The following is a 25,769-nucleotide window of genomic DNA, read 5'->3' as shown; positions in this document are numbered from 1 at the left end:
CATCCATCCTGTGGGCACCTTGACCATCCCTCCTGTTTGCAGACAGGCTGGCAGGCTTTGTACCCACTCTTCCATTGACACATGTGCACACACAGCCACCATGCTTTCCTCTGTCACTTTTAATAAAGACATAAAGGAGTGAGCAGCCTCCACAGGCTGTATTCCCAGGCCCCTCACCCACCCTGACCTTTGGCCAAGAAGCTCCTACTTCATTGTGGGGTGGAGAAGTGGGGAGCCTGGGTCCACAGTGACAGATTATTGCTGACCTCTTCAGTGTGAGGAAAAAGGCCACAAGACCCTGGTGGGGGCCAGCCCTGAGTGCTCCTCTCCCAAGTGTAAGGCAGGGAGGGGGAAGTAAGTGTCCAGCCCTTTCAGCCCCCGGCTCTGGAGTGGCAGAGGGCAATGAGGCCACATCCCTGGGGCTGGCCGGGAGAAGTCAGGGAGGAACGGAAGCGGTGGTCTCTGTGTACCAGCTGTGGGAAGCAGAGAGCTGTCTGCTGCTCAGTCCTGACCACATAGCCCTGGTCACAGGTGTAGCTGGGGAGGACAATGACAGCTGCTGCCTAAGGTGCAGTCCTGAGGCACTTAGGTGGGCACCAAGCTAGGCCATGTTTCTCAGTTGGCCTTGACTTTGGTGGTACCTGGAACTCCGTTTTGCTGAGATACACGGGGCAGCCGCTTGCCTTTAGTGTAAGACTGATACCAGAAATTGGAGAAGAGCACGAAGAAGATGGTGCCGTACATCCAGATGAGGTGGATGATGACTGGGTACTGGTAGTTACAACTGGGCAGGAAGTAGTATTGGGAGATGTGCAGCGAGACCAGGACAAACTGGATCTGGGACCAAAAGGCATGGGTCAGAGGACACAGGGAGAGAGGACTGGAGAGCAAGGGGACAGAACACAGTGGGGAGGGCTGGGGTCAAAGGTGAGGTAGGCTGGATAAAGGTAGGGTCCAAACCCGAATGTCGGGGGGACGACTGTGGGTCAGGCTCGGGCCCCTCACCAGCTGGATGGCTGTCATGTGCTTTTTCCACCAAAGGTAGGGCTGAGCCACAGGCCCAAGGGCAGACAATCCATAGTACAGGTACATGACGACGTGCACAGAGGAGTTGATCATGGCGTGGAAAGAGCCCATTCCTCCTGTGAGTGGACAACAGGGTCAGGAGAGTCAAGCCTCTGGTCCCCAGTACCTGTCCCTCCCCCAGTGGCCTTCACCACTCACCTGGGGCTATTTTTACCCCCCACCACCAGCTCCAGGGAAGCACTGAGTGATGGAAGACATGTAGGAAGGTCACCTGTCCGTCTTTCTTCCGGAGAACAAAGATCAGCTGAGAGAATTGTAGGGGGAAGGGGTTTCAGAGCCAAGGCCTCTCACATCTTTCTCCCCACACGTTCTCAAATCTCACGAAATTACTCACTGTATCTATCAGCTCAATGAACTTGGAGAAGAGGAAGAGCCAGGCCACTCGAACCATCTGTAAGAAGTCAGGACATCCTTAGGACTGCCAAGAGCCTCTCTAAACGTGTCTATAAGACAAGGCACATCCAAAGTGCTCTTACCCCTGGCTGTTTGGGGCCTGGCCTCCGCCGCCACTTACCCTCAGTGCCTCCGGGTTGTTGGAAAAGTCCACTGGGTCGCAGCGCCAGGTGTAGGAACTTAGCCAGCCAGACATCAGGAACTATGAAGAAGTGTGGATTAGAGAGCTAGACATCCCTCCCTCCTCCAAATCTCTTTTGTTCTCTAGACCAGCGGTCCCCAATCATGGCCTGGAGGTTGGGCACCCCTGCTCTAGATGGAGAAACAGAGCTGAGCCTCTCTGGAAAGAAGATGCCTCCTCTAGCCCGAGGGCCCACCCATTATCCTGGAGGAATAAAGCTGAGGCATCCCAGGGGCCTACCTCATAGACAATGTAGAGAGAAAGTGCCACCAGTGAGAAGTTGTAGACAACCATGAAGCCACGGAGCTGGAAGGGCTTCCGGTTGGCCATGATGCGAGGGCCCAGTGAGAGAACGAAGTATACATAGGTCAGGAGGATGGAGGTCATTAGCAGGGGGGACTCCATCAGAGGGTAGCCCTGGACCCGGGGATCTAGGAATAAGGGTCAAAAAAGGAAGGGTCACAGAGTCCAAACAGGCCCCACCAGGTTTGCAGACATGAGGTCAGGTCACAAAGGGTCAAGGGGTCTGTAAGGAGGAAGGGCTAGTAGACAGCATCTCACCTGCATGCTTCATCATCTCCTGGTACAGGTTCACAATAGCCTCCATCCTCGCTAAGGGCTCTGGCGAGGTCAGGATAGGTGTCAGAGAGGGCTGACTGTTCCCCCAACCGCCCCCCCACCCCCAATTTCACCCTTGACCCATAGACAGAACACAGACCAGACAGGACAGTTCCAGACACCTTGCTGCAGAAAGGACAGAGCAGTGAGAGGAAGGAGTTGCTGGGGACCAGAGCGAGGAGGCGGCCATGGGGGGCAGGGATGGGGTGTGTGGGGGATCTGTTTCCCACACATCCTGCATGCCTGGGAAAGGCTGTTCTGCCCTTTCTCTCCACACCTTCCTCTCCCCTCCTCACACTCTGCTCCTCTCCAGGGATTTCTACTTTCTGACTTCCACTCCCTTTTTCTTCCACAAGAGGACTCTCAATTTCTGGTCTCCTTCCATAGAGGCTTACCTCCTACCACCAGGGAATTCATCTCCGGGACGACCCTCCTCTCCCTTCCTCACCAGTCTCTCACCTCTCCAGAGGTCCTCCCCTTTGATTTCTCTTGCCCCATTTTAGGATGCACAGCTCCCAGGATGGTCCCTCCTGTCCTCTCAGGAACTGTCCCTCCCTCCTCCCCCCTGCTGAGACACTCCCTCGGGCTCTCCTCTGCCCTCCTGGGCTCTCACCTCCAGCCTCTCCTCTGTCTCAGACGCTCTCCTCTCACCCTTCCTTTCCAGAAGCCTGGCTCTTTGAGACTCCTGCCCTGGCGGCTCCACCTGTCTGACTAGATCTGGCAGCAGCCCCGCCCTCTGCCCACCCCCACAGCACAGCATCCGAGGTGGAGGGTGGGTCCAGGTCACAGGTCAGTGCTTGGAGGACCCACCAGGATTGAGAAAGCCAAGTAAAGCGCAGGACTCACCACCCACCCAGCCACCCCGGATCAGTCAGATGAACTCTAGGTTTTGAGACAAAAACTTGGACTCCTGCCACAGGCCTAGCCTCTGCCCAAAGAGAACTGCTGAAAACCCATACCCGGGCATCCTCTCCTAAATGAGCCATAAATTCTCAGGCTGTCCTACTTCAGAATGGGTACCATCACCCCCTCTCCCAGGGAGGGGCCGGGAGCCAGTGGCATGTGAGGAGGTGGCGAGTGGGAGAGGTCTCAGGAATCTTCCCCTCCCTCAAGGAGGGCTCATAATTGACTAGGCCCTCTCCCTCTCCAAGCCTGAAGGAATGTCGGGGGAGGGCTCAAAGGGACACAAAAGCCTTGGCCAGGAGGAGAGCCCGGGACTCCAGACAGACAGCCCCCAAGGGGCAAGGCGCTCCCCAAACAGCCAGCACAGCAGGTGCTCTGCGAGCTGTGTTAACTTGGGTTGGCCAGGTTCCCTCCACCCAGAGAAGCAACCCTGCAGGTACCAAGTAAAGAACACAACTTCTGACAGTCACGGGGGCTGCACACACATCTCACAGACGCTCCCCCAACCTCTACGCCCACCCACAACTGCCCCACCTCCGTCAGGCCCCCAGCCGTCCCATACACACAGCCCCTGCCACAGCTCTCCCTCCGCCCCTGCGACAACTCGCCAGTGGCAGCACACGCATGCACACACAGAGCCCACCTGCCTCCTGCCGGCTGCAACTGCCCTTGTCTGACACACTACCCGGACAAGTCTTTGTGGACTTTGACATGCACGGTCTCTAATACTCAGGCCTGCTCCTAGCTACGCGCACACTGGCAAACACACCTAAACACACATGCTCCTTCACAGGAGCCGCATTACCATGTGCAAGGGCTTGTGCTCACATGCAGGTTTCCTCTCGCGTCTGTGAGTCTCAGATGAGCGCGGTCACATACATAAACTCACACAGCCCACCTGCAGGTGAATGAAGCCAACATCACCCACACCATGTGCAGACATAGACCTACCCGGGGTCATGCACACCCGCAACTCTCTTTTCACCGATGGCAGTCATCATTCATTCATTCACAGAGTTTTGCTGGCTGCTTATTCCAGGGTAAGGCCTGCCCAGAAGCATGTGCTCTAACACACAGCTCCTCCTCGACCCATGGGAGCTTGCCAGCTTGTTATCTCCCAGTCTCTCTCTGCCACCATCCCCAAGTTCACCTCCCCCACCCCACACACGCAGGCACCCTGGAGGTCAGGGGTGGCTCCAGGCTTCTGGAAGGCCCTCTCCCCAAGTTTGAGGAGAGTCTGGGTGTGTCCCCAGTAGGGAAACTCGGTCTGGTCCTTCCTTGCTTTAAGATGGATGGAAGGGAAAAGGAGACAGGCAAAGGGAGCAGCGGGGGTGCAAAAGGGCGCCAAGGGGAGGGAGGAGTAAGAGACGGAGAGGGGCCAGAGTAGGAGGTGGTGGAGGAAGGCCCAGGTTCAAGCAAATGGGGGCCAGGCGCGAGGGAGGCTGCTGGGGAGGCCCAGCCCCGGAGAGCTGGGACCTCCCACCCACTCTCCACAGGCACAGCCTCGCCCACAGCCTGGGCAGGGCAGGGCCGGGCCGGGCCGGGTGGCCCAGGGGGTCAGGGGCCTGGGCACGTGGCGAGCCCGCCCTGGGAGGTCCCGACTCACCAGTGGGGGCCAGGCGGGCAGTCGTGGAGGGTTGGGATGGAGCAAGGCTGGAGAGCAGTCCCCAGGGCCAGCCTGCCTGCCACTTCCTCATCTGCTGGGCCGACTTTCTGTCACCAGAGGGGGAGAGGGCGGGCCGGGTAGGGGGCGCACGCTGATTGGGCCTCTGGTCGAGGCAGGAGGGGCCGGCCAGCCCCGGCTCTGCTGGGCCCGCAGGGCGGAGGCAGGGGCGGGCCGCTGGGCCCCTGGCAGGAAGCGCGCCCAGCCCCAGCTCCCCACCCCTTTCCGCCGCATCGCCTCCCGCCTCGGTCAGCTCGCGCGGCCTGGCCCCGGGCCCTTGCCCGCCCAGGCTGTACCCTGCGCCTTCCTAATGTTTAGCCCCTGCGTGGCCTCCTTCTGGACCCTCTGGGATTCGTCCACCAGCACGACAGCTTCTATTCGTAACCGATCCACCCAACCTGGGACCTTGGAGCAAGTTCCGGGGTCAGCCGTCCCCTCAGAGAGCTCCCTCTCGAGAGAGTGGGACCCGAGGGGTGCAGGCAGCCTCTCTATGCCCCGATAGTGGACTCGGTCGGCGGGAAGGTCTCAGCCCAGGGAGCCGCTGTGTGGGGAAAGCTTCCTTACCATCCTATAAACTTGGGTGAGCCCAGCCTTTGGAGTTGTTGAGAGGACCGTGTGGACCGGAGGTGGGAGAATACCAGTAGCCCGGGGCAGGGGAAATTAATGAATCACTGGCTACGCTGGCCTCTTCAAGGTTGTGAAAGGAAAAAGGGGAAATGAAGCCAGCTGTGGCTGAATGTTGAAGGCCAAATGGAGCAGTTTGGTTTATTCTGGAAGCAGAGGAGAAACCAAAGAGTTTTGAGGAGGCTACTATCAGACCTGTGTTAGTAAATATCCACATTATTACTGACCACCTACCACGTGCAAGATGGGGTTAATTGCTGGTGGCACATCAATGAACAAGGCAGATGCTGTCCTCACAGGGGGTTTACTGTCTAGCCAAATCACTTCACACTGGCAGCCAGTGAGAGAGGGTACTTGGCGGGTCGGGGGGCGGGGGCAGGTGAGAGAGCACCCTCACCCAAGAAGGTCTGGAAACTGACAGGGTTGGAAAAATAGACACTGGAGGTTTCCCCGAGACAGCTAGTCTTACTCTGTACACTTAGTTGTCTATCCGGCTCCCTGAACCCCCCTCACGCCATACACTCACCAACTCTACAGAACCACTGGGGTTAAGGACTAGGTTTCAGCAAAATGAAATCTGTATCTCCAGCAGCTCCGGGATCAGTGCTAATAACTGCACACAGTGATCAGTAACTGTGCACAGGACTGTCTGACGTACACGTGGAATTCAGAGGAGGTGGCGGTTTGGGAGAAACAATGTGTTCATCAGCAGTGGAATGCAGCTTTGTGGAGGGGCTTCCCTGGTGCTGCAGCAGTAAAGAACCTGCCTGCCAATGCAGGAGATCCTTGGTTAGGAAAGATCTCCTGGAGAAGGAAATGGCAACCCACTCCAGTATTCCTGCCTGGGAAATCCCATGCACAGAGAAGCCTGGTGGGCTACAGTCCATGGGGTCGCAAGAGTCAGACACTTAGCCACTGAACAACAACAAGCTATGTGGAAGTGTAGTCTTAGAGTTAAGAGGTCAGAGCCAAAGTACAGTTCTGATCCAGTCCACAGAGTACCTACCAGTACCTACCCTTGAAAGGAAATGGCAAGAGAATTCAGATATTCAAAAAGCTCAGACTAATTAGCGTTGTACCTGAAGGCCTATCTGATCTGGTCCTCAGCCTCCCCGCATTCTCCTGGGCCACATCTTATGCTTTAACTGTTCCCCAAGGATATCAGCATCTTTCATATACACCCACACCTCCAAGCCCTGTCTCCTAACTCAAGATAAAAGCAGCTTTTCCAGGCAATAAAGCAGTCCCTCCCTTCGCTTTCACAATCTCCTGCAATGCAATTATCTGCATACCCCTTCACTGTAAGTTCTTCTCAGCAAGGACCAATATTTTGGTTGTCTCTGTACCTCTAGTATCTGACCAATGTTGGACTCATCTGCCCCTCCACAGTGTTTGCAGAGTATTAGAGTGAATGAGAAATGAGAAGGGGAAGAGAGGTCGAGGGACCCAGAGTCAAGTGGGGAAGACAGTAAGAATTCAAAAGCTTTTCTACTTGCCTTGGGATGACAGTATCAGTTGAGTCAATAAATATTTATTGTTTTAGGTATACTTCAGTAGCCCTGGGGGTCACACCTAACTCCAAAGACCTGATTTTAAATCTCCAGTTAGTACTTACATGACTTAATGTTAAGTGGCTGAACCTCCAACAGCACCTATCTCATTAGATTGTGAAGATTAAAGGAGATGACCCAGGTAAAGTACTCAGCACTGTTTCTACCTCGACATTTCATAGCCAAGGGGTGAAGCAAGAAGGTATATTCTTGTATGTCGATTAATGAGCATTCGTTCAACAAATACTTCCTAAATAAACTGTGCAAAGCACTGTTTGGAGAGCACTATTGAGAGGTTTAGACTAAGTGTCCATCTAGAGACAAACAAAGCAGACTGTTATAAATGATGAAACAGTTCCTGAGGTTAAATATGGTAGAGATGTGTGTGTGGGTGCTGTGCTCAATTCTGTCCAACTCTTTCCGACCCCATGGACTGTCACTCACCAGGCTCCTCTGTCCATGGAACTTTCTAGACAAAAAACTGGAGTGGGCTGCCCTTTCCTACTCCAGGGGATCTTCCCAACCCAGGACTCAAACCCACATCTCTCGCATCTCTTGCCTTGGCAGGAGGATTCTTTACCACTGTGCCACCTGGCACAGAAAGAGATCTTCCACTATCCATTAGTCACCTGGACCACACTGGTATTGATGAATGACCATAGCAAGCCCTCAGGAAATGCCCACTGACTACATGAACATGCCCAAAGACTCACTTCCTTCAGTTCCAGTCCTAGTCCTAGGAGAAAACACCTTCAAATATCTGATACAGACCACCAAACCAGGTCCTACCAAATGGCTTCTCCAAGGCACTGGGGTTCCTGAAAAATATTCACAGTCTAGAAAAGAAGACAGATAGATAAATTAACAGTTACAATAGCAAGTGGTGAGTTAAACCAAGAGGGTTAAGAGAGCAGCAGGGGTTGGGGGGGGCACCTTACTCCAAGGTGGGGGTTAGTTCTTGAAGGCTTCATAGAAATTACACCAAAGCTGGGTGTTAAAGAAGGCAGGGAAACGTTTTCAGGCGGATGGAAGCATGTGTGTGAAGGTATGGAAGCAGGAGATATGGCCCGCATGGGGAGTTCTGGGGAGTCTCCAGTCCAGAGGGCGAATGGGTAAGGGGGGAACGTCGGCAGGAGTCAGTCATGAAGAGCTCTGTATGGCCTGCTACAAAGTCTGGATTTAGCTGTTTATCTTTTTTAGCCCTGGCTGCACACCAGAATCATCTGGAGAGTTTTAAAAATATCAGTGCCTGACTCTCACCTCCAGATTGATTCTAAAGGTTTTGACTTTGTTTTTTCACATATATGCCTTTACTGTGAGCAGCAGGTAGGATACTTCCAGCAATAGTAGAAACAAAAACCAAAAATTAATTTACCAAAGGAAGGACTCAGTGAGGACCCTTGGTTGAAACCCTTGGGAGCTCAGACATAAGACACTGACCCAGAGCAGCAGGCAGAGGACTCCAAAGCCCATGAAGAGTGAGGCCACCAAAGAGATGAGGAGTTCTTTGTCGATATGCCAAGTGTACTTGGTGGAGGTGACCTTATAAACAAAGAACCAGGAGGTGAAGAACATGTCAGCGGCCAACAGCACCACAGTCATACGGGGAAAGATAGCTGGGTTCACTGGACGGGGATATCTACTCATGGCCTCTAGCTCCATTTTGCTGGGCTCAGGGTAATCCACTGCTCCTCTAAGGGTTGTTTTTAATGGAAAGAGGCTTAAGCGTGTTTATGTGCTGTGTAGAAGACAATGAGATACGGCACACACAGGGTTTAGACTTTGGCTCAGGAAAACAGCTTACAGGCTGAAATATACAGAAAAGAAGGGTAAGTCTGTCAATGCACTGCTAGGAAATGGGACCACTTAGAACCTGCAGGGAAGCTGGTGGAAGATCTTGGAGGTAAGAGGGTCCATGGGACGCTACCTCCACTGGAGGCAGGCTGATAAACTGGAGAAGCTGAAAGAGTCCAGGAAGTCGTTCTTGATAAGGATAAAGGCCAGATGTGTATGTGGGTAGGGAAGAATACCAAGTCCAACAGCTGAAACTCCCCCTGAAATTCATGGAGCCTTCCTGACTAAAGGGAAGTGAGGTGACAACTTCCCCTGGGCCCCACCCTCTCTGACTCACACCTCACTCACATGGGCCTTTCTCCATTCTCTCTCCCCAGAAGATAAACTACTGATTTACCTTCTCCAAGGGTTCAGTCTGAAAACCACCATCTGTATGAACTGAACTCTAACAACTCTTATTTCCATGATCATGTGGTTTTATGTGTTTCTGGGGAAAAAAAAATCTAAAGGGAAACCGGATCAAAGAAGCAGAAAAAGAAAAAATGGTAAAAGGTATTATCTGTATGCGCCTGCAAGGGAGCCGGTGGAGCAGTGGAGGGAACAGGGTATGGGGGCGACAGGCGAAATGGCTGAGAACAACAGGTACTGAGGGTCAGAGGCTGAGAGGCCACAGGAGTGGCAGGTAGAAATGGAAGCAGTCTCCCGGGGCCTATGTCGAGCTTCTCCCTTCCCCACCTGTAAGGGACAAAGGGCACTTTCTAACTGTATCCGCACAGAGGAGCTGAGGGGAGGGCTGCAACCTGAGGACAGAGGAATGAAGATGAGGGGAAGGGCTTGTCGGTTAATGATTCTGCATGTCCATGGGCCTCAGTCAGCTCGCTGGTGTCCTCTGCCTAAGGTTGGGACCTTGGCTGAAGGAAGGACATCCAGCCAGCAGAAGAGAGAGACTGCATGCAAACACTCATCATACTATCTGAACTGGGGGGCTGCCTGAACCCGTGAGAGGTCAGGGAGACAAAGCCTGATCTGTTGTAGGTAGCCAGTGCCAACACCCTATGAGTATTGTTCAGTGTTCACTGAACTGAGGTTTAAAAAAAAATTCAGTTTGGGGGAAAGGGCTGTGATAAAATGTGCTAGAAGAGTTCTGGAGAGAGAAAAGGGAAGGCTTTTGGTGAGGGGACAAACCAGGGGAGGTTATCAAGGTGGACGAAAGAGAGTTAGCAAGATCTGGAAGATGTGAGAGAAAGGCCAAAAGGGGGAGAGAGAAAATACAACACTTTCCCTGGCAAGCATGGGGCCAGCTGCTTCCCATATGCTCTTATGGTTCAGTTCTCTAAGGCAAGTACTGTGATCACTGCTGAACAGATGGGGAAAGGATGGAATCAGAAAGGGCGAAGGATTTTTTCTCAAGGTGACACAGCAAGTGAGGTGGAAGTAACATAGATGGTTCAAGCTGAGGAAAAAGCATGGACAAAGGGGTGGATGGAGGGAAGAAAAGGACAGGAGCAGGGAACTGGAAGCAGTTCTATTTGGTGAAAGGATCCAGTGAATGAAAGGCCTTCATATGCTAGGTTAAAAAGTAGATGGCTCCAAATCATGAAGTGTTTTGAATGAAAGAAAGAGGAGTTTTGTTTGTACTGAGATGTCCCTGGAGATTTTTAAGGGGTTGGTATGATCCCCATTGTTATTTACAAAGAAAAACCTGGTGACAGTGAGATTATCAAGAGGAAGGCAGAGGAAGGGAGGCCAGCAAAGAGACCAGCTCAGAGGCACAGGTGTGACACGGTGAGGGCCTAACCTAGGGCAATGGAGCAAGAAGGGAGAAGAGGGGATGGGACCAGAACTGACAGCCAGGCTGGCAAGCTGGATAACCCTGTGGAGCAGGATGGAGGGAGTGAATGCAGTTTGGGATATCCTGAGTTTGAGGAAAGATGGCCCCTTCCACAGGCAATCTGAAACACAGTACTGTAAGTTTAGGAGAAAGGATGGGGTTTGGTTGTGGTGGGGGCTGGGGCGTGGGGGACAATATCTGTGAATTGTCTGCAGAGATAAAACCACACACAGTGGACTGTTGTAGCTTTAAGTCCGGTTGCATTCAGATACTTTCCCATCCCCCTGCTTTCATTTCCTTTATGGAATTTCTGCCCAGCCCCACTGGTGCTTTAGTCATGGTGTTCTCTCCATTTCCCTCCGTGCTTCTAATGGCACAGAATCCAAGCAACAGGAGAGTTCTTCCACAAGATGAGCTATATGTAGTAGAGTGGAGAAATGCAGAGACAGAGCTGAGACAACACCGAGCCCCTGACCTGCCTGGAGCCAGTCACCCTTCAACTCCCCATCTGTATAACCCAAATCCATTGGGTCTCTCTTTTTTTTTCAGTTAAGCTAGTTTAATTGTACTATGTTGTAATCAAAATAGTCTAACATGCTATGTGATAAACACAAGATTTCTCAGGAGAGTGTAAGGGATTGCTCAGGGGAAGGAGAACAGTGTTGGCATTTCAGTGCTGACTATATGCCTGGCAGGCCTTGTATATGCCCTTCTAAGAAGCTTGGACTTTATCCTATAGTAAAGTAAGAGCTACTTAAGTTGAATTTTAAATATGCTAAGTGGAAGGTACCTTTCACTGAGCATATTATGGGATTATAGCACCAATTTAGGAGGTAGAAATCAAGGGTCTTGGAAGTAAAGTAATCTGCCTAAGGTCACATAATGGATAAATGTCCAGTTCAGTTCAGTCACTCAGTCATGTCCAACTCTTTGTGACCCCATGGACCGCAGCACGCCAGGCCTTCCTGTCCATCACCAACTCCCAGAGTTTACCCAAACTCATGTCCATTGAGTCGGTGATTCCATCCAACCATCTCATCCTGTCATCGCCTTCTCCTCCCGCCTTTCCCAGCATCAGGGTCTTTTCAAATGAGTCAGCTCTTCACATCAGGTGGCCAAAGTACTGGAGTTTCAGCTTCAACATCAGTCCTTCCAATGAACACCCAGGACCAATCTCCTTTAGGATGGACTGGTTCGATATCCTTGCAGTCCAAGGGACTCTCAAGAGTCTTCTCCAACACCACAGGTCAAAAGTGTCAATTCTTCATCGCTCAGCTTTCTTTACAGTCCAACTCTCACATCCATACATGATCATTGGAAAAACCATAGCCTTGACTAGACAGACCTTTGTTGGCAAAGTAATGTCTCTGCTTTTTAATATGCTGTCTAGGTTGGTCATAACTTTCCTTCCAAGGAGTAAGTGTCTTTTAATTTCATGGCTGCAGTCACCATCTCCAGGTCGGGTATAATTTAAGAATGGTCAACTGTAAAAGGGAGGAAGTGATAAAGACTTCACAGGAGTAGGTGCTATTGGGAGGACGAATTGTTCCCTAGGTGAACAGGAGGTTGGAGCAAGAAAAAGAGAGGGCAGACACACCAAGGAGAGAGCAAAGCATGTTTAAGGCATGGAGGTGTGAGACAGCACCTAGTCCGCAGGTATTGGCCATAGCTTAGAGTATAGTGACAAGAACCATGGAGTTGCCATGGCAAAACAAGGCCTAAAGGACTGGTGGTGACTGTGAAGGGAAGAGAGCAAGCATGGAGCTCTGGTGTGCGATAACCAGTGGATCACACAGCCACCGGTGAAGACCTAAGCCTGGACTGAGTGAGCAGGGACAGAGAAGAACACATCCCAGCTGCACAGGGAGACCTCTGAATGGTGAAGGCCCCCCTTTAGATGAGATGTGGGCAGACTGGAACTGGGTCTTCAAATGGTGTGGACAGGGAACAGATAGAACTTAGAAGGGGTGAAAAGGAACACTGCCAGTGAGGAAGCCTGTCATATGGTCTCAACTCAAAATCACAGTTTAGGAGACCAAACTGGGCTTTAATAGACAACTAAGAGGGAGAAAGAAAGTTCGCACAACTAGATCTGGAAATGACTCATTGCATCAGGCAAGCCAATGCAGAAATGTTCCAGTGTCTGCTCTGCACACAGTGGGGGATTAAATGTGCATGGAGAGTCTCTCCTAGTGTGAACGTAGCTATGAGCACAGATGAGCTACAGAGGGAGGAAGAGTTACCTCCGCACAGAGGGACTGGTCAATGATTGATTGAAGCAACAATTGCTGACAGCAGACTTTCAGACACTACCCTGAGGATAGTTAATATTTACTGAGCTTCTACTATTGTCAGGCACACTATCCTAAGTGCTTTGTATGTATTAATATATTTAAACTTCACAGAAGCCTTGTGAAATAGCCACTAGTATTATCATCCCTAGAAATAAGGAATCTGAGGCAGAGAGAGGTAAAGTAACTCGCTGAAGGCCACACAGCTAGTAGGTGGCACAGCTAGAATTTGAACCTAAAGGAAATCAACCCTGAATATTCATTGGAAGGACTGATGCTGAAGCTGAAGCTCCAACACTTTGGCCAGCTGATGTGAAGAGCTGATTCACTGGAAAAGACCCTGATTCTGGGAAAGATTGAGAGTAGGAAGAGAAGGGGGCTGTAGAAGATGAGATGGTTAGATAGCATCACTAACTCAATGGACATGAATTTGGGCAAACTCTGGAAGATACTGAAGGACAGGGAAACCTGGCATGCTGCAGTCCATGGGGTTGCAAAGAGTCAGACACGACTAAGCAACTGAACAACCCGGCACTAGAAAATGCTCTTTTAACCAAAATGCTAGATTATACTCTCTCTCCAAGGTCAACCAAATAACAACAGTAATAGCAGCAGCGACCACTTAAAGTGTTTACAGTGGGCCAGATGCCATGTATGCCAGGCATGCACATTTCTTGCAGAAGAAAATATAGCTCTCAGATAGAACTGGATTCACCCTTTGACAGTGCAGGGTGCTTGAACTTGGGGGGGCAATAAAGAGCAGCAGGAGCTAGGATAAGTTTGTACAAGGTACAAATGTACAGCATAAAAGAGCAGGTCATTGACCACACCTAGTGGAAATGGCACTGGGCTATGGACAGACAGCTTTCTCAGAAAGCTTCAGAGTGTGACCTGTGAGCTGAATTTCGAAAGAAAATTGGATATTCATCACCGAACGATGGGACAAAATGTTCTGTGCGGAGGGAACAGTGGGAATAAAGGTATGGGAGGCCAAAGAGAGTTACATTCAGGAAACATCAAGCAATTTGTACAACATGGGAATAGATTGGGTGGCAGGACAGTACACAAATTAAGTTGGGAGAAGTCAGGGAGCTAGATGACAAAAATCTCGACTTGCTTTTCCAGGAAATTTAAGCTGTTTTTCAAACTTGTCTGCTGCAGTAAATGTAAAAAAAAGAATAAATATCCCCAGAGAATTTAGCAGCTTAGTATGAAACCCTTCGGACTAGTGGTAATTCCCCAAAGTCTGCTTACTCCTTACTGCATGCCTGATAATTCTGCATTTTGTTTAAGTTACTTAGCCTCGAGTAAAATGGGCAGCTAGGATGAGCTCTACCCTATAACATTCAGTATGCCTGGCTCACTGCCCCTACCAACCTGCCCAGTATGTGGACCCCAGTTTGAGAACCATAAGAAGGAAACTATCAAAAGGACTTTAATCAAGGGAGTAATGTGATCAGTAATGTGAGAAATCTGTATGCAGGTCAGGAAGCAACAGTTAGAACTGGACATGGAACAACAGACTGGTTCCAAATAGGAAAAGGAGTACGTCAAGGCTGTATATTGTCACCCTGCTTATTTAACTTCTATGCAGAGTACATCATGAGAAATGCTGGACTGGAAGAAACACAAGCTGGAATCAAGACTGCCGGGAGAAATATCAATAACCTCAGATATGCAGATGACACCACCCTTATGGCAGAAAGTGAAGAGGAACTAAAAAGCCTCTTGATGAAAGTGAAAGTGAAGAGTGAAAAAATTGGCTTAAAGCTCAACATTCAGAAAACGAAGATCATGGCATCCGGTCCCATCACTTCATGGGAAATAGATGAAGAAACAGTGGAAACAGTGTCAAACTTTATTTCTGGGGGCTCCAAAATCACTGCAGATGGTGACTGCAGCCATGAAACTAAAAGACACTTACTCCTTGGAAGGAAAGTTATGACCAACCTAGATAGCATATTCAAAAGCAGAGACATTACTTTGCAAACAAATGTCCGTCTAGTCAAGGCTATGGTTTTTCCTGTGGTCATGTATGGATGTGAGAGTTGGACTGTGAAGAAGGCTGAGCACCGAAGAATTGATGCTTTTGACCTGTGGTGTTGGAGAAGACTCTTGAGAGTCCCTTGGACTGCAAGGAGATCCAACCAGTCCGTTCTGAAGGAGATCAGCCCTGGGATTTCTTTGGAAGGAATGATGCTCAAGCTGAAACTCCAGTACTTTGGCCACCTCATGCAAAGAGTTGACTCATTGGAAAAGACTCTGAAGCTGGGACGGATTGGGGGCAGGAGGAGAAGGGGACGACAGAGGATGAGATGGCTGGATGGCATCACTGACTCGATGGATGTGAGTCTGAGTGAACTCCGGAGTTGGTGATGGACAGGGAGGCCTGGCGTGCTGCGATTCATGGGGTCGCAAAGAGTCAAACACGACTGAGCGACTGAACTGAACTGAACTGAACTGAATGTGATCAGATCTGCACAAATCTCTGGCAGCCACATGGAAGATGAGTTGGAGTGGGCAAGCCTGGATGCAGGGCATCCAAACAATACTTTTAAGGCGAGGCTCCAGGCCTAAACTACAAGGCAGGATGGATGGATCTTGGGGAGGCAGAATTGACAGGATTTGTATCTGACTGAGTGGGGGGTGGGGCGGTGCTGGGACACAGAGTGGGGAAGTGTTTAGGACAGTTTCCATAGACCTGGCTTAGGTCACACCTAGGATACTAGAAAAGAAACAGGTTGGAAGGGAAAGATGATTGGACTGACACATTCAGAACCTGAGGTATTTGTGGATCATAGGGGCAGAAATACGCAATAGGCATCTGCATGTCAGCAAAGAGGTCTGGGCTGTCTGATAAAACTTGTTTGAGTTATGTACATAAAGGTGGTGGTCACAGAGACAGCAAGTAGAATTAGAAAAGAAGGTTAACAACAGAGTCCTGGAGAATAACAACATTCAAGAAGCAGGCAGAGGGACAGAAGGCCAAAACCTGCAGAGAAGGGATGGTCAGAGAAGTGGGAGTCAGTGAAGGGGAAAAGGTGGAAGAGCAATGGCCAGCACTGTTTAAAACCATGGAGATAAGTAAGAGACAGAAGGACTGAAAAAAGTCTGGATTTAGCTCTCAGGTCAACAGTGATCTGAGACAGGCTAGTTCCTGAGGAAGAGTGGAAGTGGGGCTAAAGAGTGAGTACAGGGCGTGAAGGAAGATGGTGGTGGTAGCCTCTGTATTTCAAGAGCATGGCCGAGAGTCAAGTGAGTGGTGACGTGGGTTCAAGGATTAACACGGAAGGATACTAACCAGGGTCATGAAAATGTGTGCAGCCTAGAGAAATGAGTACAAAAGAACAAGGATGGTCTACACATGGGTTGTGGGCCACGGAAGATTAATTATCAAAATGACCATGAAGGAGGGAAATTTGGGCAACAGCAGGGAAGGGAATGACATGGCAGAGGAAACACAGGAAGGGGAGCAGCCCGTGGTGCCTTGGATTCAATTCCATGGGGAAGGTTATCATGTGGAAAAGTATAATTTGCTGTCTTTAGGTGGGGGAATCTCTGGTACATTTATCTTGCCCAGAGGAGAGAAAGAGATGCCTGAGTGGGAAGGTGACCTCTGGCATTCAATGCATTTATCTCTGTTGTAACTTTTACTAAAGAACTAGTGCAAGTTAGGAAATAATTTTAGGGAAGTGGTCCAGAGGGAGGTCTGTATTTTAAGCTGCAGGTGACAGGGAACTTTAGGAACAGTTTGGAGGGGTTCAAGGGATTGGCAGGCTAGTCTAAGAAAAACTTTGCCTATCATAACATAGTCATGTGATGAGGAAAATGAAAAATGCCTGGGGATATACAGGCTTCAGAATCATTGCCAGAGACTTGAAAGCTAGGAAGTATCACTGGGAGCACCCAGGTGAGAAAACTGAGGCCCAGGGAAGTCAGGGGCCTTGTCCATTGTGTACTTGGGGGAACTGCCATGTACATATGGTAGGTGATATCTTGAGAGCATGTGAGCTGATCAAGAGGTGACAACAGAGAGCCAGAACCTGCCTCAGTAGAAAGTAAGAGACAGAAGCTAAAGGGAAGAAGAGAGGAAATTTGTCCCGTAGGACAAAATACATCTTGAAGCAATGACTGGAGTTTCAGTTAGAAAGCCCCACCTGCAGGGTGGTAAACTCTTTCCAAATGTTAGCCTCTGTGTGTTCAAGGCTGTCAGGCCAGAGCCACATTGAGCCTCCATAAGTTGGTACAGTGAACCCTCCAGACTGAATCACAAAGGGACCACAGCCCCCAGCCTTACTCCTGGCCTACTGCTAAACTTCAATAGGCTAACCCCCACAACTTGGAACAGATGGAAGAAAACGTACATCCCTTGGCGGTTTCTCTAGACAGTAATCAGGAGCTGATCTAAAGTGGCCTTTGGATGGATTCCGCCCCCGTCCTGCCTGGTGCTGGGATCAGCTCACACGGCTCCTGTGTCCACAAGGCACAGAGAATACATTGTCCATAAGGAGGATTATTCTGTACAAGAAGTTTAGACAAAGGGAGAGGTTGTTCCCAGCTGCCTGGGGGAGGTGGGAAGGGGGTGGGAAAGGGACTGGCCTTGCACTAGGGCATTCCTGCAGAGATCAGCTTCCTCCCTTCAACAGCAGGACAGGAGGTGGGCACTATACCGGCTCTGGTTCAGTCCAAACACCAGGACTGATTATGGAGTTTGAAGGAGCACTTAGCTGAAACCTATCTACCTTGACTGTTTCCCAAGAAAGTGCAAGGTCAAGTTACATGACCTAACTAGGTAGGGCAGCAATAGACATCAGCAGAGGAAGAAAACAGGGTGACTGGGGCAACGTGCAAAAGAGAGGTTCAGCAATGAGAGTCCCAGCCTCAGGGCAGAGCTGGAGAGGGGGCGGTCCTAGCAATGGGTGTCATGCAAATACCGATGCAGTAAGCCTCCACCTTCAACAGGATGACCTCTGTGCTGCACTTAAGTTTAACAGCTGCTGCTTCTTTCGCCATCCCAGACACACACCTGGGAGACAATGGTGTGTCCTAATCTCATTTGCCCCGGTTCCCCAAGAGTAGAAGCAAGCACAGGCCCCAGGCAAAACAGAAACATCAGAAACTGGACAACACTACCAGAAGGGAGGAAGAGTGCCATCTTTTTATCTTAAACCTGAGCAAGGGGGCAGCAAGTCAATGTGCTCTTCTTGAAACTCTGTAGTATTCTCTCTATACCCTCCGTTAGGGATGAGTGTTAGGGGTGGGAGATGCTCTCCACTGAGACACTTGTTGGGCTGTATGAGCCCCACAGTTGGTGACGCTGCTAGGTTTGTGCACTCCAGAGGACCCGGGGTTGGGACGCTGGGAACGAGAGCATGTCCTCTCAGAGGGAATACAGACGTAAGGACGGTTTGCTTAAGGGCATGAGATGGAGGTGGGGTCCCGAGTATGCTCCTCTTGGGACAGGAGGGCACTTCAACTCTGGGAGGGCAAGGAATCCATTTCAAATAGTACTTTGGGAATGACATTGCTATTAGTCTGAGACAACAAAGACACTTGGGGTTGGTTTCAATAGGTTTGAAAGTTTTTAAGAAACTTTCAACAGGAAGGAATCTTTGGGTGGAATAAAGGACAGTGGTCACCAAGCTACTCCAGGGGTTTTGGAGACACACACCTTGAATCCTATCCAATGTGACAGTGAGCTCGGGTATTTCCAGTGCAAACGGAAGAGAGGAGAAGGAACAGGTGAGTAGGCTGACAGATCGGTAAGGCAGCCCTGCTGTAGTGGGGAAAACCCCTGACACTGCCTCAGAGCTGACGGCAGGACTCTCCATGCTCTGTGTACTATGATCAGTGAGCTGTGTGGACACATTTCTGGTCGTGATGGAACTAGAATGGATGTGACATCTGTGACTGCTTTTCCAGTCCTTTGCTGCCACAGCCTGGCAGAGTCCTGCCTGGCACTGAACAAATACCTAAGTACTAATACGTGACAGAAGAGAACAGAAAAAAGGCAGCTGGGAGGAATGAGCAGGCCATTTTATTACCTCTCAGGACTTTTAGATCAAACCTACAGATAAGAGAAAAAAAAAACAAAAAACCTAAGAAAACTTTTTATTGGAGAACAAACAAGAATTGCCTTGGGACTTGGTGGTCCAGTGGTTAAGACTTTGAGCTCCCATTGTAAGGGGCCTGGGTTTGCTCCCTGGTTGGGGAACTAGATCCGATATGCTGCAATTAAGAGTTCACCTGCTGCAACCAAAAATCCTGCAGGCTGCAACTAAGACCCAGGACAGCCAAATAAATAAGTAAAATTTTTACAAATATTGCCTTGCAGCAACCTTGAAAGTCTCTGACATGTAGTCTCCAATCCCCACATAGCTCTCTCAATTTACCTGCTGTAGATAACCCTGACACAGTGGTCATCAACTTAAATAACTTTATTCAGAGCAATCCTTTGGTCCACTTCTGCTGACTCAACTCCTGCCCTTGCTTGCAAAGGAGAGCCAAGAAAGGCAGCTTAAGCTGGTGACCCAAGCCCACTCTCCTCTCCAGCTTTATAGAAGCAGGCAAAAGTGCTGGCGGCTGCCACCTCCCACCATCCACTTGACCCTTATTGGAACTACTGGCTCTATGGACTGGAGAAAAGCCATGCTAACTGAGCCCAGGAACCAGGCATACTTTGAGGATGACTCAACCATGACGAGAGACGGTGTGAGGTGCAATTCCTCTTTCCCTCCAAAATATGAAAGAAAAAAAAAAAGGTCTGGAGAACAAGGGATATTTTCACATGCTCACAAAACCCTTTCTCATGTAGCCCTGCCTGGCAGAGCCACTTCCTGAGGAAGCTCCCATCTACTGGGACTTCAACATCTTCCCTCACAGGCCCAGGGTTGGGTAAAGGATAGGGGACTCTGACTATTTCCCAGATGAGAGCTGAACTGGCTTCTGAGAGGATGGAGAGTAGAGCAGGCCCAAGCTTCTCCAGACTTGTAAGTGGATGGTCTGTCTCAGCCCAGAGGCCTCGTCACCTGCAGCCTGGAGAGATGGCCAGGCTGGAATCTGGGAAGCCAGGCCTGTGGAGGCAGTGGGCCTCTAGGGACACAGAAGCTGTCACCATCTCTGGCAGCACAGAATAAGCACAGGATTTCAAACAAAGCTGAGCGGTCCACGATCTTGTGTCCATCAGCTCACCACAGACATGAAGCAGTCTCAGATCAGGGCAAGTTCTGGATCGAGGACTGAGGAGGGGACAGTGGGAAGAAGTGGCTGGAGAAACTCTCATTTATTGAATACTCATTATTTCATAGATTGTGCTAAGTGTTTTACATCGTTTTCCCATTTTAATCCTCACAACAACCCTATGAGGTAGGTATTATCATCATTTATAAACCAGAAAACAGGCTCAGAAAAAGTAGGTCACTTGCCCAAGGTGACACAGCTAGTTGGCAGTGGAGATGGGATCTGTCTGTGGCCGAAAGCCTGTGTTCTTTTCACTGTACCCATCCAGGTCAGCTTTGGGCAAAAGGCAGTTTCACTGCCCAACTCTGAAAAGAACACCTGGGAGTGGAGGTTGCCACTCACACTCACCGCTGGTAGGGATGCATGGAAGCCGACTTGATGTTGGTTTTTATCCCACTTGGCATTTTCCCTAAAAAAAAACATGAAGAAAGATACCTGAAGCATAGTCAGATGTTCATCATAAATCAGAAGTGCTGCCTCCCAGGTTCCCTTCTGTCACCTCCTCCATCAGCTCAGAATCTGTGGCATCTGACCTTGGGTGACAAGGCTGAGGTACGGCTCCCTGCCCAGCCCTCTACCTGAAGATGGTCAGGACGAGGAATAGTGGGAAGGGCTGGAACACATCCCTGGAGGTTCCTGCTCCTCCCCTAATAGAAAAAGAGAGCTTGTCCCTTTGCCTAGACAGCTTGGAAGAAAATATTTCTTCTAGCTGCTTATATCCAAACTCCTCCAGACTGTTCTTATAATTACTAAGAGTGAGCAGAAGAGACAGTATACAGAGCAAGGAATACGCATAGCACTGGAAAACCTGCCTGCTTGTCAACTCCTAACACACCTACCCAATGATCCTAATACCTAGGGTGAGACACTGACAATACACCTACCCAAAGTTAAAGGGGACAGAAGGGTAGCTAAGGGCAATTTCAGTCAAAGTTCTTTCTCATTGTCTGGTGTCTGTTAACAGAGTTTCAAATGGGACTTTCACTCTCAAGAGTTTTTTTCCAGGTCACAGTCCAAGGGAGAAAAGGAGAATCTCTCCAGCCCTGGGGATGGGGTAAGGGGGAAGTGTGGCAGATAACCCAGTTTATTTTCACATCCCTGCTCAAGGTCTGTCACCAAGCCAATCTTTGTCACCTTACCTGGCTGACCTGCTTGGGCCATCTGCACCCCACTGAGCATTGGCTGCTGCTGATTTGGAGCTCCTGCCATCTGCACCTGCTGTAATCCTGAGGCTCCTGCGAGGACTGTTCCAGCTCCCGGCTGGCCTGGCTGGCTAGGACCACTGCTGCCTGCAGGCCTCCAGTTAGAAAGCCCCTTTCCAAAGGCAACAGCTGCTACTAAGGCGTTGGTATCTGCTGGGTTAAAGGTCTGCTTATTCGGCCGGAGACCTGAAAGGCAAGGTAAGTGGAGACCCTGAGGTATGCCTCTGGCCCTGGACTTCATTTAGCACCAGTATGAGTGCCAGGGCTTGGAGTTCTGACTTTGGTAGCATCCAGACTTCCTGGCAACCCAGAGGAAGAGCCAGAGGACCCCCATGACTATCTCAGAATTCGCCCTTCTCCCTTTGCTCCTTTCTCCACCTGCCCCAGCGCTGGCCTGAAATATAGAAGGCCAACAGAATAGATGCATACCCTTGGCTAAACAGCACATCCCTGCATCCTCATTTCACCACTACCTACACCACCCTTCCTATTCCAATGATCTTATCCCTCATTCCCCCACCACTTTGCCACCAATCCCTCCATACCTCCACTCTCTGATTCTCGTTCCTCTTTGCTGATTTTCTCCAGAAGGTTTGAGCACATTTTGTTCAAGCTCTGGATCTGTTTCTGTAACACATGTAAGTTTGTACAGAAGTTAGGGCAAGCAAGAAATGATTACAGGAAAGTTTCTTCTTTGAGCTATTCCAGGGGCAATGGAGGCATAACCAACTGCCATACCCTACAGTACAGGAGTGGGAATACTCAGCTTCTCATGGTAAAACTCGAGGGTGTAGGGCAGCAGGGCAGTGACTCAGTCCAACCTGCGCTGCATCAGCACCAATGCGAGCAGCATCTGTGGTCAGCTGCTTCTCTTGCTCTTCAACCTCAGGGTCAGGCTTGGTTCTCAGATGGTCAGGGACCACCTCGTGGCTGAAAACAGGTACCCGTCCTTCAGTCTGCCTCTGTAATACACAGATTTTATTGATCCTACTGTGGACTCCAAGAAGATTCAATTCTGGCCTGATATACACATAGTTCCTTCCACAGGCAAACACTGCATTTTCAGGGAAAACACAACCTGAGACTAATAATATCTGGCTTCCTAAGACACCATTCCCCTCATTCCATCCTTCAACTCTATCTACTCACACCCCATCTCTACCAGATCTAAGGATAAACCCCTCTCTGCCACATTTTAATCAAAGATTGAACTAGGAAAGGTTACAAAAAACAAACGTTTTGCTCGAGACAGGAGGTGGAGGAAAGAGGGAAAAGGTCTTTATCTTGGTGCTGTAGGCCTCAGGTTAATTTAGCACTCTTTGGGAGTGGTTCTCCCAAACTCCAGAAGGACAAAAAGCAAGGCCTCCAAAATGTAGCCCCCACTTATTGCCATACATTATTGCATATTCAAAATTTCTAGAATAGAAACCAACCACTGTGCTGTCAGTCCTCACGTAAGAACGTTGTTTCCTAAGCTGCATCCCTCTCCTCCTCTTACCATGAGATCTTCATCTCGGTCTGGGGACAACACCAGAGGGATGATAACTTGGTTGCGGAACAGTGGTGTCTTTTCATGCTTCAAGACCTTGTTCAGAGTGTTCAGCTGTCCAGAAAGCAAGGCAAAGCTGTCCAGGACAGATGGCCTGGTGGTGGTAAGAAGATGTCAGAATGTTCCTGGTAAAGGAGCCTCAAAAGGGTCCCTTGGACTAGGAATAACCAGACTTACCCCCAAAACACTCACAGCCCTACACTGGCCTGGGCAAGAACTAGACTGGCTCACAGGGATTATGGGGTTAAAAAGAGGGATACACTTTGAATTTCTGACACAGATGCAGAAAAAAGACAGGTTATTATAGCAGTCCCCACTTATCCTAAGTTTCACTTTCTGAGGTTTCATCTACCTGTGGTCAACCACAGTCCAAAAATATTAAATGATAAATCCAGGAAATAAACAATCCATGTTTTTAAACTGGGAGGTGTTCTGAGGAGCATGATGAGATCTTGCTTCATCCCACTCTGTCCCACCCGGGATGTTGATCATCCCTTTGTCCAGCATATCCATATTGTATACGCTACCCACACAGTAGTATAGGAAAAAAAAGAAAAAACCCACAGTATATACAGAAAAGGATTCAGTATTATCATAGTTTCGGGAACCCACAGTGCGTCTTAGAACTTATGCCTGGACAATGGCAAAATAGGAATGATGGCTACACTATTAATCACTAGAACTTCAGAAACTGGGTGAAAGATCCCTTTCCAGATCCAAACTTTCTGAGTAGATTGGACCTAAAAGACTTGGCAACACCCGTGCAAGAAATCCAGTATGAATACTGCAGTGGGAGGACCCACTGCAGGAGGACCTCATCCTGGAGAAGTCAAACAGGGAGAATCAAAAGCTAGAAAGAACCTGGGTTGAGAAATTGGGCATTTCTCTACTTCCCATACAATTGGGGCCCAAGGCCAACTTCAGTGTTAAATGTTGGGAAACCCAGCTCTTTCTAAATCAAAAGATGTTGGCAAAGTGATACATGCTGGAGATACCCTATCCAGCAGGGGGCCTAGCCCACCCATGGAGCCCTCCCCAGCTTGCCCTGGCAACTCTTACCAGGTCAGCCGGTCATACTCGTTCTCCAGCTTGTAAATGAAACTCCCCAGTGAGTTCTTCAGATCAGCCACTTGACTCAGCAGTGCGTCTAATGATGCCTCAAGCTGTTTTTCCTCCCTCTGAGCCAACAGTAATAGGTTGGTTACTCAGATAAGTGTAAGGATGATGCATATAGAAGAAGGCTGAAAAGCCAGGGTGACAGTGTGCAACACCAGTACAGTGACACAGAATCTCATTGGCACAGGGAGAGTCAGGTTGTTTACTGTATTTGGTGTTAGGATCACAGATAGCATCAACCCTTAGACCTTTAAACCCATTCATCTGACTGCAATTCCTCTTACCTACTGATTCCTTCCTCTCATTGCTTTTAATCCAGGCGTGACTGTTTCCCTATATTAGGCTTGGTTTTTCTCTGTTCTCCCTCATTGGACAATTTTCACCAGATGTAATACCTGGGATTTATTATGTTTGGGACACCTCAGCAGCATACATCCTCTGGCGTCCTCTGTTCTAGAACCTGCCTTGTGAACCTGGCTCTCCTTGGCAATGACATAATCTCTGAAAACCTACCTACACAGGAAGGCTCCTCTGAATACTGCCACGGTCACCACCTCTGCCACCCCCACCTTCCTCTTCCCTCAGCATTTGCTGTTTCAACCTCTTCCTTGCTAAATCAACCTGCACTCACTTTATTGCTGTACCAATATTCCTGTGCCCCTTTCTCAAGCTTGCTGCTGCTGCTGCTAAGTCACTTCAGTCGTGTCTGACTCTGTGCGACCCCATAGATGGTAGCCCACCGGGCTCCCCCGTCCCTGGGATTCTCCAGGCAAGAACACTGGAGTGGGTTGCCATTTCCTTCTCCAATGCATGAAAGTGAGAAGTCAAAGTGAAGTCGCTCAGTCGTGTCCGACTCTTGGCGACCCCATGGACTGCAGCCTACTAGGCTCCTCGGTCCATGGGATTCTCCAGACAAAGAGTACTGGAGTGGGGTGCCACTGATGTACTGACAACTACTCTTGTGCAACAAACAGTGACAAATGAAAACCGAAACAAAACAACAACAAAGCTGCACAGGCCCCTAAGCACTAGGCAAACTATATTAAAAGCGGAGGGGTCTTCATGGCATTTCCTTTACGTCTACGATCTCCAGTTTTATCTCATTTCACCCTTTAACTACTAGGGGTACACACTAGGAAGAATGACGCAAAACTGCAAAACCCCGAACGTGCAGGACAGGAGCCGGGTTCCACCCACGGTCTCAGATTATTTAGTCTGGCTTCTGGCCACCACGGTCCCACAATTCCTTCCACCCTCGGGCTTCTCTCCAATTACAGATTCTCTGTTCTGTCGACATCCAACAGCCTAGGCTGGGGCCTGAGCCCGAGCCCAATCCACCTCTTTCTTCAGCCATCTTTCTTGGACTGCACCTTCCCAAATTACAACTTGATCCTTTTCCACACCCTAGCAAGACAGTGCTGCCTTCTCCGTCCCAACTTAACTGCAGTTTCTGTCTCCTGTCAGCCGGGCTCCACCCCATCCCCCTCTAAAGGTCCTCGCCCCCATCGCGCGTCCCCTTATCTCACAGTCGCGGTCTCGACCCCGTCCTCTCAGCCCTAACTCCTCACTCTCTCCTCGGCCAGCCCACTTTCTGTCTCGTTACCCAAAGCTAGTTAGCGGTCACTAGCTCCAAACCGGTCCTCACCTGCATTGCGGCGGCGGGGGGGCGGTGTCAATCACTTCCTCTTCCGGTTCCCAAGTCAGCCAATTAGAAAGCCAGAACTCGACC

General features: G+C 49.8%; 2 protein-coding genes across 5 annotated transcripts; both read right to left on the bottom strand.

Moving 5' to 3' along the window:
* Positions 1-101: 101 nt before the first annotated feature.
* On the bottom strand, positions 102-25,765 carry LOC109556406 (very long chain fatty acid elongase 1). Of its 4 annotated transcripts, XM_070786704.1 has the most exons (15): positions 25,686-25,765; positions 23,984-24,102; positions 22,874-23,018; positions 22,197-22,337; positions 21,921-22,002; positions 21,313-21,561; positions 20,522-20,582; positions 4,788-4,894; positions 2,222-2,281; positions 1,901-2,091; positions 1,601-1,681; positions 1,421-1,477; positions 1,225-1,330; positions 1,006-1,142; positions 102-837 (listed from the first exon to the last, which is right to left on the bottom strand). In XM_070786704.1, the coding sequence occupies exons 1-15, from the start codon at positions 25,689-25,691 to the stop codon at positions 616-618; spliced, it is 1,764 nt and encodes a 587-aa protein (XP_070642805.1). In that variant the 5' UTR covers positions 25,692-25,765; the 3' UTR covers positions 102-615. The 4 variants fall into 4 exon arrangements, with proteins under 4 accessions (XP_070642805.1, XP_019813229.2, XP_019813227.1 ...); XM_019957670.2 differs by lacking the exons at positions 20,522-20,582; positions 21,313-21,561; positions 21,921-22,002; ... (2 more) ...; positions 23,984-24,102; positions 25,686-25,765 and adding an exon at positions 5,409-5,853; XM_019957668.2 differs by lacking the exons at positions 20,522-20,582; positions 21,313-21,561; positions 21,921-22,002; ... (2 more) ...; positions 23,984-24,102; positions 25,686-25,765 and adding an exon at positions 3,987-4,079.
* LOC139182265 (dolichyl-diphosphooligosaccharide--protein glycosyltransferase subunit TMEM258-like) lies at positions 5,995-19,962 on the bottom strand. Its single transcript, XM_070786708.1, has 3 exons — positions 8,459-19,962; positions 7,808-7,854; positions 5,995-6,235 (listed from the first exon to the last, which is right to left on the bottom strand). The coding sequence occupies exons 1-3, from the start codon at positions 8,678-8,680 to the stop codon at positions 6,136-6,138; spliced, it is 369 nt and encodes a 122-aa protein (XP_070642809.1). The 5' UTR covers positions 8,681-19,962; the 3' UTR covers positions 5,995-6,135.
* Positions 25,766-25,769: the final 4 nt, after the last annotated feature.

Source organism: Bos indicus, chromosome 3 (assembly GCF_029378745.1).
Source record: "Bos indicus isolate NIAB-ARS_2022 breed Sahiwal x Tharparkar chromosome 3, NIAB-ARS_B.indTharparkar_mat_pri_1.0, whole genome shotgun sequence".
Lineage (NCBI taxonomy): Eukaryota > Metazoa > Chordata > Mammalia > Artiodactyla > Bovidae > Bos > Bos indicus.
The sequence above is the reverse complement of the archived record's forward strand: the minus strand, read 5'-3'. Positions and strand labels throughout refer to the sequence as shown.